Source organism: Canis lupus, chromosome 6 (genome assembly GCF_048164855.1).
Source record: "Canis lupus baileyi chromosome 6, mCanLup2.hap1, whole genome shotgun sequence".
Lineage (NCBI taxonomy): Eukaryota > Metazoa > Chordata > Mammalia > Carnivora > Canidae > Canis > Canis lupus.
In genome coordinates this window covers 5,059,107-5,073,641 of record NC_132843.1, presented here as the reverse complement: position 1 = coordinate 5,073,641, position 14,535 = coordinate 5,059,107, and the positions used below count along the sequence as shown (strand labels likewise).

The 14,535-nt window shown below is 46.5% G+C and overlaps 1 protein-coding gene across 1 annotated transcript in view; it reads left to right on the top strand.

Moving 5' to 3' along the window:
* Positions 1 to 7,728: 7,728 nt before the first annotated feature.
* The window catches only part of APCDD1 (APC down-regulated 1), a 31,489-nt gene continuing 24,682 nt past the window's right edge, over positions 7,729 to 14,535 (top strand). Inside the window, exon 1 of the mRNA XM_072828700.1 lies at positions 7,729 to 7,897. Coding sequence (XP_072684801.1) covers positions 7,840 to 7,897 — 58 coding nt within the window. The 5' untranslated portion in view covers positions 7,729 to 7,839. The remainder of the gene's footprint in view (positions 7,898 to 14,535) is intronic.

The window sequence follows — 14,535 nt, the reverse complement described above, 5'->3', positions numbered from 1 at the left end:
GTTATGCAACAGCAAAAAAAAATCTTTGTACTTCATTCTGCATTAAAATATTAGAAAGATGAGTTGGAGGATCTAGGAAAGTATGTCAGAATCGGTATCAAAATGTAGATTCTATTTTCCCTCCTTTATCCATCTCTCCCCAGGCCTGCTTTGCAACATGAATGAATTTTTCAGGAACGGTTTTCCCCAGTGGCTCATCTCATTGAATCACAATGGCCATCCTGCACAGAAGAGCACAAAGTCAACAGCTACCATGATGGAGACAAACAACAACAGCAACAACAACAACATAAGTACCACAGATAAAATTCAAATCACTTAGTTTACAATGTTAAAACTTACATGATTAGAAAACAGGAGCTTTTTGTGAAGTAGAAATTATTTGGATCTTGGATAGAAGAACCTAATTGTGGCTCCGGAAGCAACAAAGGCAGAATCGATGCAGTGAAGGAGAGAATTAATGATGCAGAACATATATTTAAGAGGAAATCCAAAGCATAATTAATTTAACAAACATAATGCCTCATAAGGTCATGCTCTCCAAGTTTTGGAGAATTATGAGACAGAAAATACACATCTGAATCAGCAGGTAGAAGTGCAGGATGCTCTGAAATGAGATGGGAGACCCAGAATCTGGTCACAGCTCTGGATCTGAACCCCAGCTTGTGTGACCCTGGGACTCAGTCCTTCTGTGGCCATGAACGCTCTGGCTAAACTCAAGGCTCCTCACCACCCATCACAGGCAAACTCCATCCCTCCAAATGTGAGTGTACCAATTTGGCATTTCTACCATCTGCTTTATGGTCAGTTGTTTCACTTTGACTTTTAGAGTTACTCAACCCTTCTCCCATCCCATCACGAAAGGAGTGAGTTCTGGCCTCAAGCCTAACTTATGCCTTGACCACCTGCTTAATTAACTCTACCTGCAGACACTGTGGGTGCCATGCATTCATCCTAGAGGTGCTGTCCTGCCCCATGGCTAGATGGCATCCCCAGTGGTGTAGGGTCAACCAAAAGGTCCATGTTAGACTTTTACAACCAGAGACTCCTTCCTAAGCACACTGTTTTGTTCTGGATGAACTTACTGCCTGCTGGCCTCTTGTTGTATGAGGTTGGTTAGTGTACATGACTCGGTTTCTTGTCTCCTTGTCTATTTTCCAGCACGATTTGCTAGCATACTGGCTGTTTTTCATTTGACTCAATGGATCCATTACAGTAAAATATTAGGAGCTGTCTAATTAATTGGGAGGTTGTGAATAAGTACTAATTTAGGCACCAGTATAAAGCTTATGAAAAATATGGAGATAAAATGTGAGAAAATAAACTATATACCCTTAAAGTTTTCCTAGATTAATATGATTATTTTTAACCAAACTCTGATACTTTTTGAATGCTGTGTCTATTTATAAAAGATTCTCTCAGCTGCCTGCCTAAGGATAGAGGATAGAGCAAGGACACCAAGTTCTGTATAAAAAACAAAATGGTGAGGGCCTAAGTTAGGGCCTGCTATGTCCTGATATAATTAAAGTAATATTGTCAGTGCATGGAGATAGAAGATTGTGAAGTGTTCTGTGTCATGAAATCTTAGCACAGACATCATAGTCCTCTCTGAAGCTCAAGTTGGCATTTTTAAATCAGAACAGCCGTCGGCAGTCTTCTGGCCATTGCAAAACGGCACGAAGATCCAAAGAGACCATGTATTTGGAAGTCTTTTGAGAATTACAAAATGTTACACAAATGCGGAGGCTAGGCATTGCTCTGGACCTGGTGATGTTACAGTGGGTGGCCCGGATGACTGTTTTGTTTAAACTCAACACTGCTTTAGAGACCTGTTCTCTATGGAGATGAAATCAGATTACATGTAGTCATGCCTACACAGCTCATCACTCCGCATATACACGACCAAAAGCACAGTAAACACAGATGTGTAGTTCTGATAGGGCTGGCCACGTCCTAATACTGAGGAGCTCAGAGACTCACAGCAGAGGGCAGCACTTTTGTGACCATCTGCTCAACCCTCTCATTTTATAGACTTCAACCATTCATTCTAGAAATTGGACTGTTCAGATATTTTACATGTAAAACAGCAAAACTGCAGCACCAACCACCTAGATGACAGTTGCAAGAAATGTCCAAATAGCCTCTATGGTGTTGCTTTTTTAGCTTGAATGTCTCCAAACACATCTAACGCAAAGTTGTGTTTGTTGTTGTTTCCATCTGAGAGGTAAAAGGCACTTATTTTTGGTGGTGTGGCCTTAGAGATGAAAATACACCTTCTTTGGAAGTTAGGAAATTCTATCCCTGGAAAGTCGTATGACTTTTAGGCAAACCTTGATCTGTTTGGCCTCAGCTTTCCCATCTGTGAAGAGAAGCTAGTAATCGCTAAAGTATCTATATCAAAGATAAACAATTTGGATGTGATATTATGTTGATATAATCAGATGGTAGATTGTCACACCAGATGGTCAGCTGAAGTGAAACACGTTTGGTTTCATGCAATCAAAACAATCAAGTGAGTTAAAGAAGTGAAGTTATTATAAATGTTTTCTCTGTGATTAATTATAATAGAACTACTCTTACTTTATTCCTCTAGAACGGTTATTCAAATTTTTCTCATTATTGGCCTACAAGGAGCCTTTTAGACATTTAGTCCTAATTGTCCCCTTACCCCCATTAAATTATAAGTAATGTCAATATACAGTACTGTGCCCCTTTGGAGAGTTGTTGTGGGGTTTTTTTTTTTCCCACACCCTCTCCCACCAAAACTCAATTTTTCCCCTCTTGGGGGTGTCTTCACCATCATTGAAACTGTATGGTCTAGTCTGAGGTCAATATTGTCAGCGAGTCATTTTTTAGGGTGTGCTTACATAGTGCTTGACTACATGCAGGGCACATGCTACTCTTGCCCCCATTTCAAAGCCATGTTAAGTAACTTGCCCAAGGTCCTCTAGCTGAAAGATCTGAGCCTGGTGAGTCTGGCTCCTTAGCGAGTGTGCCACACTGCCTCTCCTTTGACAAACATGTTTGAGCGTTGCTATGTGTGCCCTAACAACACAGGGCATGCTCGGATTGAATACTAGCGTTTCTGTGTCTTCCTGTTTCTGTAGTTGTGTGCCGCAGTGGCTTAGGGTGGTGTAGGCCTCATAAAGACTCTTTCTTGAGGGGCTGATCTTATCCTGCCTCATCTAACAGCCCAACAAATGCCCATTATGGAAAGACTTGTGAAGGGATTGGGGGGGAGGAGAGGCAAACATAATACCCAATTTTCTTCCTGCCCTCAAAGAGCCAAGTAATCTCGTTAAGCAGATAAAGCAGTTAGACAGGGCAACCAGCACTACAAGAAAGAATATTATAAGAGGCACATGAAAGTGTAGACAAAAATGTTACTGAGGCCCTTTATTGCCTCCTGTCCCCGTTGATCTCATATTTTCCTTCAGGGTTAAGGGTCCCAAGTCTTGTCATCCCAGCCCCCCAAAAGGATTTGTGACATAGGGTGAATGGGTGGGTAAGCTGGGCCATCCTCATGCATATCTCTCCCTACTTCGGGATGGGTGTACATACATATCTATATTCAGCGGTGGTCACTGTGTGTCAGATGGATGAATGGATGAATGGATGAATGGATGAATGCTAAGCTCACATTTTAGTGCTTTCCTCTGATAACTGTCATGAGTATACAATGGCACATAACCTTTAATTTCTGAAGCTCCGAAGACCATGTCACTCAGAAACGCACCTAAACCCCACTTTATTTTCAAAATTGAGTTTTTCCTAAATAACATATTTTAAAAATGTAACTCAGATTTATATCCCTTTCTAAGGACACCTCAGGATAATTTAATTAGCTCTGCCTATGAGGAAGCTATAGAAGATTATCAAAATGTAATGTCTTTTTAAAAATTTTATTAATCTACTCATGAGAGACACAGAGAGAGGCAGAGACATAGGCAAAGGGAGAAGCAGGATCCATGCGGGGAGCCCGGTGCAGGACTCGATCCAGGACCCTGGGATCACAGCCTGAGCCAAAGGCAAACGCTTGACCACTAAGCCACCCAGGCATCTCTAAAATGTAATGTCTTAATCAACTACTGAAGTCCTCCTGGGGGCAAAAGACAGAAACCTTGACACAGGTGCCTTTTTAAAGGGGTTGAGTTGTGATAGACACCATTCCTGTCCCGAGGCTCTGATACTCAGAGGCATTTCCATGTGTCACAACCTGGTTACTGATGTCCAGCAAGTGTCAAAAAAAGTCTGTTCCTAGTGACACTTCCTATCCTCTGAAGACGCAGCAGTAGTAAAATGCTTTCAACCTTATTCATAGTTGAATACATTTCAGAATTCATGTTTTCATTCCTCTGAGCCTTCTTAAAACTATCATTTTTTTTTTCAAGGACTGAAAGACATGGAATCCCTAAATTTGCAATGACTTTCATGATTGTATACCTTTAATCAATTTTCCAAAGACTGATTAGGAAACCAAATTGTAGCACAGGCTTTAAAGGACACTGGTCCCTGTCCCTCCCAGGGTAACCACGCAGGTGAGCTGCCCACTACTCTGCTCACTAATACTTGAGACACCCTCCTAAGAAAACCAAGCCAAGGTGATCACTCAAGCTATGTGGCCAGCCCAGTCCCTTCTAGAAAATATGCTCATGACTCAGTTACTGGGCAAAAGCAAAGGGCTGGTCCTGACTCCGAGACGGAGCCAACTGTAGAGGCTCTGAGTTAGGATCAGCAGTGTCCGTGGGAAAAGACCACTTGCCAAGCATGTGAGAGGTCCTGTGAGCTGGTGACGGAACAATCAGAGGAGTTCTGAGCGTGCCTCTGATTTGCCGTGTGGCTGGGAAGTCAGCCCCTTTGAGTTTCCTCTTCCCCATCAACATGCCAAAGGTTAGTCATGAGTAGCTCTGACTAGTGGAACGTACTTGCTGATACTGCTGAGGGTACCTTGTCCAGCCGCCCAGGGCCAAGGACTCCTGCCATTATCACCAGGGCCTAACTACACACGCTCCTGCTCCAAGCTTGGTCCTTGTAGGAGGCTTGGGGGAATTCCTTGTGCAGGTTGCAAGGGCGGGGGCAGGGGGCAGCTACTGAGCTGGTGCTCACAGCCACCTTATTACCACCCCCTGAAAAGGTCCTCATCCCAATTCCAAACAGATAGCCACGTACTATGTAATCACTCTAAGACAAATTCCCACTATTTTCATTATTCTCTCTCAAAAGTCCACACACTCTGGGCAAGAGTAAAAACTAATACAGAGAGTGAACCCTACAGCCAGGACAAGGCAGAGGCAATGAGGGAATTTCTGGGAGTAGCAACTCTGGCTGGAAATTATGTTGAGGGTTGAGGGTCGAGCCTTTAAATCGATGACACTACATAAGGAAAGTAAACTGGCAAAACACATTTTATGCTGATGACATCATTCTGGCTATGTTTATAGCACACCAGTAAAACCAGTTGGAAAAACAAATACGGAATCAACTTGACTGTCAAAACAACACCAAATTATTGGCTGGCCTGCTAGTTTTCTTCTTTTTAAATAACTGAATCAAATAATTATTTAACTAAATATATTACCTAATTCTTCTGCTAACATGTGATGACCTTAACATTTTTCAATTACTATCAACTCAGTTGCTTATTCATGAACGCTCCATCCCTAGCATTCTCTCCTGTTGTTTCAAATATTCGCTGATAGACTAAAAAAGCACCAAATGACTAGAAGGCATAGAAAAGCTAAACACTGCCTAGTATGTGTTCCTGGTGACAAGGCTAATGTGCTGCTTTAAGCAGCCAAGTATGCTGTTTACATCATTTCCAACTGCCCAACATTCGTGAGGAAACCAAGTTCCCACTTTAAACACGACTGACCTTTGGGCAACATTCAAATGCAACAAATCATAATCTGCTACCCAAACCTTGTAAAAGGGACAAGCCAGACACCAGGAACAAAGTGGGTCCAGAGAGATGCTGCAGAGCAAACCTAGCACAAAAGAATGCTCCTGCTCAATCTTCCCTTTCTCTCACACACGGAGTCTTTCATCTCTGAGATTTGCAAACATTGGCTCATAATCCTCACAACATCCTTGCGAGCCAGGCAGGTGGTACAAGTTATGATCCCTCATATTAAAGATGGAAAGATGATAATGATGGTGATAAAAATTGAAGCACATCAAACAGAATCAGCACCATCTCATCAAAAGACCCATGGCTTTCCCAGAAAAAAAAGAAAAAAGAAAAAAGAAAAAAAAGAAATGGAACAGCTAGAAACTGTCAAATGTATTCTTGTCTATTTTTACTAAGTTTTACGCCTATGCTTAAGGTCCCACTAGTTTTGAAAGTCTAGAGCATAAGGAGTTGAATTGTTACATTGTTCAAAGGGGCAGAGAACTCTCTTGGGAAGTTAGGCATTCTTTTTAAGTGTTTTACTTCTGAAAAACACTAGCAGAGTCAAGAAATGTTCTCTTGATTCCATCTGGTCCCGTGGCTGCTCCTTATCCCAGTGTGAGGAGGAGGTGACATTTAGCCCCCTGGGGGCTGGTGGACGGCCCAGGGAGGAGCTCTGCAGGGGAGAGGCCCCGAGAAGAGAAGCCCGGAGCCTGGCACCGCGGCCCAGCAGCCCAGCTGCCCCGGAGGGGACGTACCCGCGCCCGGGGGAATAGAGAGACTGGAAGCCTGTCCTGCCTTCGGGTGTTAAAAGCCACCGTCAAAGTGACCAGGCCTGCCCTGGGCCACAGCCCGCAACCAGAGTCAAGACTGGGGCTGGGAGAGCGGAGGAACCCAGCCCGGGCACTGACGGCGCGTGGTTCCCCGAGAGTTGTCCCTTGTCTCAACAAGTCCTTTGCCTCCCGTTGCCTCCGCCGTTGCCCTCACACGTTGGGGCCTGTGCCGGGCCCGGGCTCGCGGGGGGCCCGGCTCTGGCGCGTGGTCACGACCTCGCCTAGGGCGCGCCCCGCTCCCCCGAGGGCGCCGCCGCAGCGTCCCCGCCGCGAGCAGCTGTGCAGAGCTCCGCTCCGCCCGGCAACCGGCCCCGGGGCTCCCGGTCGCCCTTTCTCCCCTGCCGGGGCGCCCCCGTCCCGCGAGCCGGCCTCCCCCCGCGCCCCGCGCCCCCTTGGGAACGGCTTTCACCAGCGGTGCCCCCATCCCCGCGGAGGGAAGGAAAGGGGTCCGGGGCCCCGGGCGGAGGCGGGAGGGCGAAGGGCACGGCCTTCCTGGCCGGCGGGGAGCGCGGGGAGCGGGGGGAGGGCGAGGGGCGGAGGGAGAGGGGCGCGGAGCCCGGGACCGGGCAGGGGGATGCTGGCGGGACCGAGGAGGTTAAGGACCTGCCGGGGAGGGGAAGGGGAGCTGGGGGCGAGCCGAGGCCGCAGGGCGCGGGGAGGGGCCGCGCGGGGGACCCGGCAGGAGGCTGCGGACGGGGGCGGGGGAGGCGGCGCCCCGCGCGCCCTTTCATGTCCCCGCGCCCCGGGCCCCCGCGTCCCCGCCCCGGCCCCGCCCCCGGCCCCTCCCCCGGCCCGCGGCCCGGCCGCCCCGCCGGCGGCGCTCGGGAAATATGAAGAGACGCTGCAGCTGCGGCGGCGGCGGCGGCGGCGGCCTCGGCAGCTCGGAGCGGCGCGCGCGGCGGGGGCGGGGGCGGGACGCGGAGCGCGGGGCTGCGGCGAGGCCGGGAGGGCGGACAGGCCGGGCCGGGAGCGCGCGCCCCGCAGCCCCCGCGCCGCGCCCCCCGGGCATGGGGCGCGCCGTGGCCGCCTGACGCGCGGGGCCTGGGCGGGTCGCCGGTGTCCCCGCGCCGCCGCCTGGTCGCGTCCCCCGGGCCGAGGCGTCCCTGGACGGCGGCGGAGATGTCCGGGCCGAGCCGCCTCCTGCTCGCGTACCTGTCCGCGGCCCTCCTGCTTCACGGTGAGTCCCCCGCGGGCCCTCGGCGGCCGGGGCGTGCTCTCCGGAGGGCGCAGCGCACACACGCGCGCACACACACGCGCACACACACACACGCCCCTACATTTCGGCTCCCGGATGGACTGCATCTGGTTCCAGGGAAGACTTTCACGGACGGGTGCACTTGGCGCTCCGGGGCCCCGGGTGTCCGGGCGCCCGCGGGAGGCGCTCGCGGTGTGGCCCCGGCTGGGGCGGCTGCGGAGCGGACGGCGCGGGCGGAGGAGCGGCCCGCGAGGTGCCCGAGCTGCCCGAGCTGCCCGAGCTGCCGGGGCCCGCGGGGGTGGCGTTTGCAGACCGGGGCTGAGCTCAGGGCGCTCTCCCAAGCGCACGGGGCGCAGTTTCAAGGAGCAGGGGGCTCGGAGCAGCCAGGCTGTCACCCCCGGGTCCCGGAGCCGGACACCGGACACCGGCCTCCTTCGCGCTCCTGCTGGATGGTTCTGTTGCCGCGCGTCGCCTGCCGCCTTCCCTCCGGGGCCCCGGCGAACCCGCAGCCAGAGAACACGAGCGCTTTCAGAGTTCCAGGAACCGCTCCGGGAAGGGTAAGGCAGACTTTGTGCCAGGTCGGTGTTGGCCCTCGCTGCCGGCGGCCGCATAGCACGCTGTGCTGATTCAGAAGCCCCAGCGAACTCTCCCTAAGGGTGGACACCTGACATTTCGGCGGAGCCGCTCTGCCGGGAGCGTGGCTCTGCTCCCTCCACACCACCAAACCTCCAGAGGCCCTGCGGGCCAGACGAGCACCCTCCAGGACGCTCCGTTTCCGAGCAGGACCCGCAGCGGGGTGGAGCTTCAGAACGCATGGATGCTTGGTCAGGGCCACGCTGTGATCCCCCACCCCCACCCCCACCCCCACCCCACCAGCCCTATAATCTAGGAAGGCAGGAGCCGTGAACCCCGCAGCTCTACCCGACTGGCTCTTTCCTGGGGAGTCCTGCTCCAGGACAGACGCCTCCAGCCCTGGGGGCCCTGCCGAGGTGTCCGGTGGGGCCAGACCTGCCTGAATTGCCAGGGTGTGTACACGGAGCCCCAGTGATCCCAGACTTTAAAACTTAGGATGGAAGGCTTGCAGTTTGAGGGCCAAGGAGAGAAGGTATAATTATAGGGTTGCACTCCCAGGCCCATCTGCTTAGAATTACAGAGCAGTTTTAATCTTTGGCTGAAACATGAAACAAATCAGAGCCAATGAACAGATCAAACAGCAGCTGCCACATGCACCAGAAGAAAGAGGGTGAGAGAGATGAAACAGAGAAAATTGTCCCCTTAAAAAAATCTGTTGTGATATCTGCGAACAAAAACGGCAGTATGGTCAGATGATTTTAAAATGAGAAACGACTTGGAAATTTGGCATAAGCAGGATCGTTTTTTGCGTGCTGGACTACAAAAGTGGTCCTCAGTATGGGCAGCTTGGAGAAGCTTATTATGAACTTTTTCTCCCTCTTTTCAGAAGTGGGTGTTGTGATTATCCTCCCTACCCTGCCCGCCAGGCCAAGCTGGGATAGTGACTAATAGTTGGTAATAAAAGGCCAGTATATCCTCGTGAGCATAGCTATCTGCATCTCCAAATTTGAGTCTGTGCTGGCCTGAACTTCTTGGGATGAGAGATTTACCCAGACCCTGTTGTGCTGGGAGGGAGGAAGGAAGGGGGCAGTATACCCCAAGGTAGGGGTGGGAGGCAGGCCCCATGCACATGTGTATGTGCCTGTGTGGCAAAGAGAATATAAGATAAAAAAGGGGTTTGCAAATTTTAATTGAATGACATGGATACCCTGCAAAAAATTATCCAATTTCAAAGTGAATCTGCAATGGCAAAATTATTAACACTGAAGTTGCTCAAAGACCAGTTTGGATCCTGCAGGGTGTGTTGGACTGGAGCACAAAAAATAAACAGATGGAATGGTTGTTGAGTGTATAAGTCCTTGAGATTTAAGAAAGGCTTGTCATAATTCATTAGGATAATGTAAAACACTAGGAAAGAATTGAGTATTCTCATGTTCCTCTTTTTCCTCCTGATATTCCCCAATTGAAGTAATTTTAACTGAGTATTAATCATCTTAACCCAAGAGAATGGCTTGAGGACTGTGTTCTACTCTAGAGTTGGGGGGTTTACAAGCATGCAAAAATTCTGTAATGACAGACAAGCTTGATCATATATTTTAATGGTTATGAGTCCAAAAGAGAGTACCTGAAATCTTCTTAGAATGGCTTAATCCTGGTATCAGGATTTTTTTTCCTGATGCCGAGGCATCTTGTATTGTCAAACATAGGATACTATTTGTCTATTTATGGTAGCAATTACCAGGTAACAACACACTTTCTGGGGTTAGGAATGTATTTGTGACAAATTTTAATAAATGTAGTTTTGGACATCATTTATAGATTGTTACACTAGCATGCCACATTAATAAGACTAAAAAGTGCACAAGGCCTTCATGAAGAGTCTGTGTAAGGATGCTATAGAAACTATGATATTTGGTCTCCAGCCTTTGCTGTTTGTTGGTTACTTTCATTTCAACTCACTGCAAGTCATAAATCACCCCTATGTCCTGCTGGTGAGTAAATTAGGCTCTGGCTGGATTTGAACCTGTTGTTTGTTTTTGCTGTTTTTCAAATGTAGTGCAAGACTCAAGTTCAAAATTTAGTGGCGTAAAAGTATACATGTCAATTTTACTTTTGTCTCCTTCAACTTCTGAAAACAATTGCATTTCTTAATCCAAATAAAACCTATTGAATGTCACAGAGGTATGCAGCTGGAAGATGTCCATTATCACTGTTTTCTTTGCTTAGATGAAAAGCCACAAAAATCATTCGGCTCCAGAAACACAGATTAGCATGAGGTATTCCAGAATAACTGGTGCTTTAATACTCAGCAAAGTGCTGACCTTCTTTGCTAATGGAAACATTTAAGTTTTGGAACTGATGCTGGGGGAGATGTTCTACTCCTCCCTCCCCCATCCCCCCCAACCCCACCAGTGCAGTTTACTTGTGTAGAACTCGTTGACTTTTCTGAAAGAAGGTACTTTTGAGCTCTTCCTTTTCACTCAAGCATATTCTAGCAAAACGTTAAAAAAAAAAAAAACACTGTAGATTTCCAAATGAGAGCTTACCCAACAAAATCAGAGGAAACACTTAAATAGGGTAAATTACGAATCTTTGAAATACTGTTGTACTGAAGACAGTTTTTGTAACCAAGAAAACAACATGTTTCCCGTACCCTTTCCCCCTTGGTCATAAAGTGAAATCTTGAAAAGAAATATGACTCATTGGTACATAAGCAGGGAGCAAGGGTCTTAGATGTTAAATATTCTCTTGTGAAATCAATTGACTTGCTTCAAACATGTGGCTGGGCAGATCTATAAGAGTCACGTTCACTCTTTTTCTCCCCAAATGAGAAAAGAACTAAACCTTAAGTGGATGATATGACTGTGTAATTACATACTGTTTAGGGACACTCTGATGGCAACTATAATCAATTAAAGTGAAGCATGAGACATTTAAGACTAGAAGCACGAAAAGATAGGTTAGTGATTGTATACATCTGCCGAAAGCTCACTAGCAGGACATGCCTTCAGTGGACGCTGGTGTATAGTGTTGAAGTGACAAAACTGCCATCATTGTCCATGCACATCTTCTCACATGTGTCAAGATGTCATGCGTACAGGTCCTTGTTTGGTTCTAATTTGGGAATAGAATTATTCTGGAAAGTCACGAGATAGGAATCGAGGCTCGAGAAATAATGTGGTATCACCCTAAAATTATTAAGGGTATTCTGTTCCATAAGGGTTTTCCAGTTTTATTCATTCAGCGGGTACATTTATGAGGCCCTACTGTGTGCCAAGTACCACTGCATGCCAGGGACAGGAGCTGTGAGGAGGCGCATGCTCCCTCTCCTGCAGAGCCCCAGAGAATATCGAGGGGTAAAGAAGAAAAGCTTGTTGCTGAGTCCCTGAGCTGGGAGGACGGTGTGCTCTGTGTGACTGCAGTACTTTCTCTGCTGAGAATCCCACCAACCCCACGCACACCATGCACACACACACCATGTGTGCACGCACATGCACACGACCATGCTAAAGAGCATGGCTGTGGCCTCAGCAGTCAGCTACAGACGCAACATGCATATTGTATAGTTTGTAGCTCAACCCCACTGTCTAGCCTGGGGACCATGGCTTTAGAAGAAAATGACATAGAAAATTACCTCATTTTCAGCTATGGTTGAATGGGGCCAAGAATTTGAAATCTTGACTTTATTGTATTTCTCATAAAGGGAAAAATATTTTTAGATAAAAAGGTTTGAAGAGTGGTGAAAGCAGCTCTTCTAGCTTTTACCTCAAAAAACAATTTGGAAATAAAAATAAGAGCTTCGTAGGCATAGCTGCCCACATGGTAGTAAAATCCAGTTTGTCTGCAATGCTTACAAGTTTTTATTCCAGCACATGGAAAGCTGTGCTGGAGTTTATCTAGCAGAATCCATGGTAAAGCATACATTTACAGTAATGACTGCTTATTTAATTGGGCAGGGCAATTTCATGGCTAAGTAATTACCTGCATTTAATCTAATCAGTCACATTTTATCTGTTTTGGGTTTTTACATATCATACCAGTTCTAACTTGAGAATACTTTCTCATTCTGATTATCCAAGTAATACATGTCACATTATTTAAAACAGAAGCACGTGAAATGAGCAAGAAAATGAGCAAGATCATTCAGGATCCCCTACCCAGAGACAACCATTGCTAATATTTTTACATTATGTTTATTTAGCCATTTTGGATTTTTTTTAAAGCATTGAACTACATATTATAGAGACTGACCTGATCAAAGATTCAGTCCCAAGAGCGCTTGAAAATTGTCTCTTTCCCCACTAATTTTCCATTTTATTACACACAAAATGGTTTGGAGCTTTTGGTTCTCAATCTTGATGGGCAGGTGAGAAACTCTGGAATATAGCTAGATATTTCAAATTTTTTAAAACGCTTTTTAAAAATGGTATATGCATGAGAGAGAACCTCACACATAGTAGGCACTCAGCTAGTCGGTGAATGAATGAATATTGACTTTCAAAAGGCAAGTAGTCACTGCTCTGTCTGCATATTCCCCCACCCCTCACTGTTCTGTTTCATCCCTCCCTGTCCTTGGATTGGTTGCTTCCTGAAAACACGGTGCGTTTAGGAGCAAGCTTTGCTGCGGATGGCTGTAGCAGAAGTAGTATATTCATTGCCTTTGACAACTAACTGTGCTAAGGACTGCTTTCTGAATGCACAGTCTGGTGAATTCAGTTGTGTCAACAGTCATCTGGTCACAGGGCTTTGTATTTAGGATGTAAATCTCTGTATAAATGGTCAACCCTATGCTTTCTTTCATTTCAGGGATTCTGGGTTTTGTTTTGTTTTTTATTGGTATCTTTGAGAGTTCTCAGTCTCTAAACAGTAGACTACTACAATTATGATAGTGGTTAAGGTCACTGTGCAGTCATTTTGAACTTCTGTTACAGAATGTCTTATTCCCTGGGAGTTAATCACTCGCACGTGCACACATGCACACACATGCATACGCGTGAATAAACCATCCAGAGCTCTAGGATCTCATTTAGTTCTCTAGAAGTGGTAATCTAGAGAATTACACCCTAAACCCTTCAGGAATTAATTTTCGTTTACAACAGGTAAATAATTTCCTTCCAAAGTCTACTATTTTCTCCCACACTTACTTGAAAGGAATACCCACTTGTCATAATTTTGTCTGAGCCCAGGCTATGAGACCCCCAGTGTTGGAGACCATTTTATGGTAAAGTCATTTTCCCGATTCAGAACTCTGCTGGATAGGGAACAGTGCTATGAAGAGCTTCCAGTTCAGTTGGTAGCTTTTGACTGGCAGCTTATATAACACTTCACATTAAAGAGTACTTCTTTAAAAGAAAGAAGTGGTTCTAAAGAATGGTTCTCCATTTGTAACTTTCTACACCCAGGTAGTAACTGGCATTTGATAAATGAGATCACGTATGTATAAAGTAAATTGTAAAGTGTTACACAAACTTTATTATTACTAGTATTATAATTTTTACTTTTATGCAGGTAAAAGGCATGTACGTAATTGGATGAACTACCAAAGCCACCTTGAGGACTAAATTTTCATTTACTTTCCTACTGTATAGTTGTTTTTTAAGACTTTGAGATCCTCTTTTCCTTGGATTCATTTATAGCAAAATCTTAATAAATGAGAACCCAATTTACTAGTCTTCTCAATTATAATATCTAGATCTATCATCTATAATATCCAAATCTATAATATCCAAAATATCTAGAATCCTCAGTTAACCAAATGTCGATGTTATTTGTGCCTATGCGGCCCCTGTAGGGACCAGTGTTCCTAATAATGACCTTGAACCACTTTGAGAACCTGAACCATCAAAGAACGCCCATAAATGTCAACTGCATTCAACATACAATGGCAGAATTTTCAGCAATGAGCTATTGTGACTAGTCGACATGTCCAGTTACATAGGTAGTCCAATTACTTGGAGGTTTTAAAAAGCGATTACATATAACAAGCACATTTATTATGAATAATAGAAATACTCAGACAGCAACTATTCTAATAGTCACCACCCCTG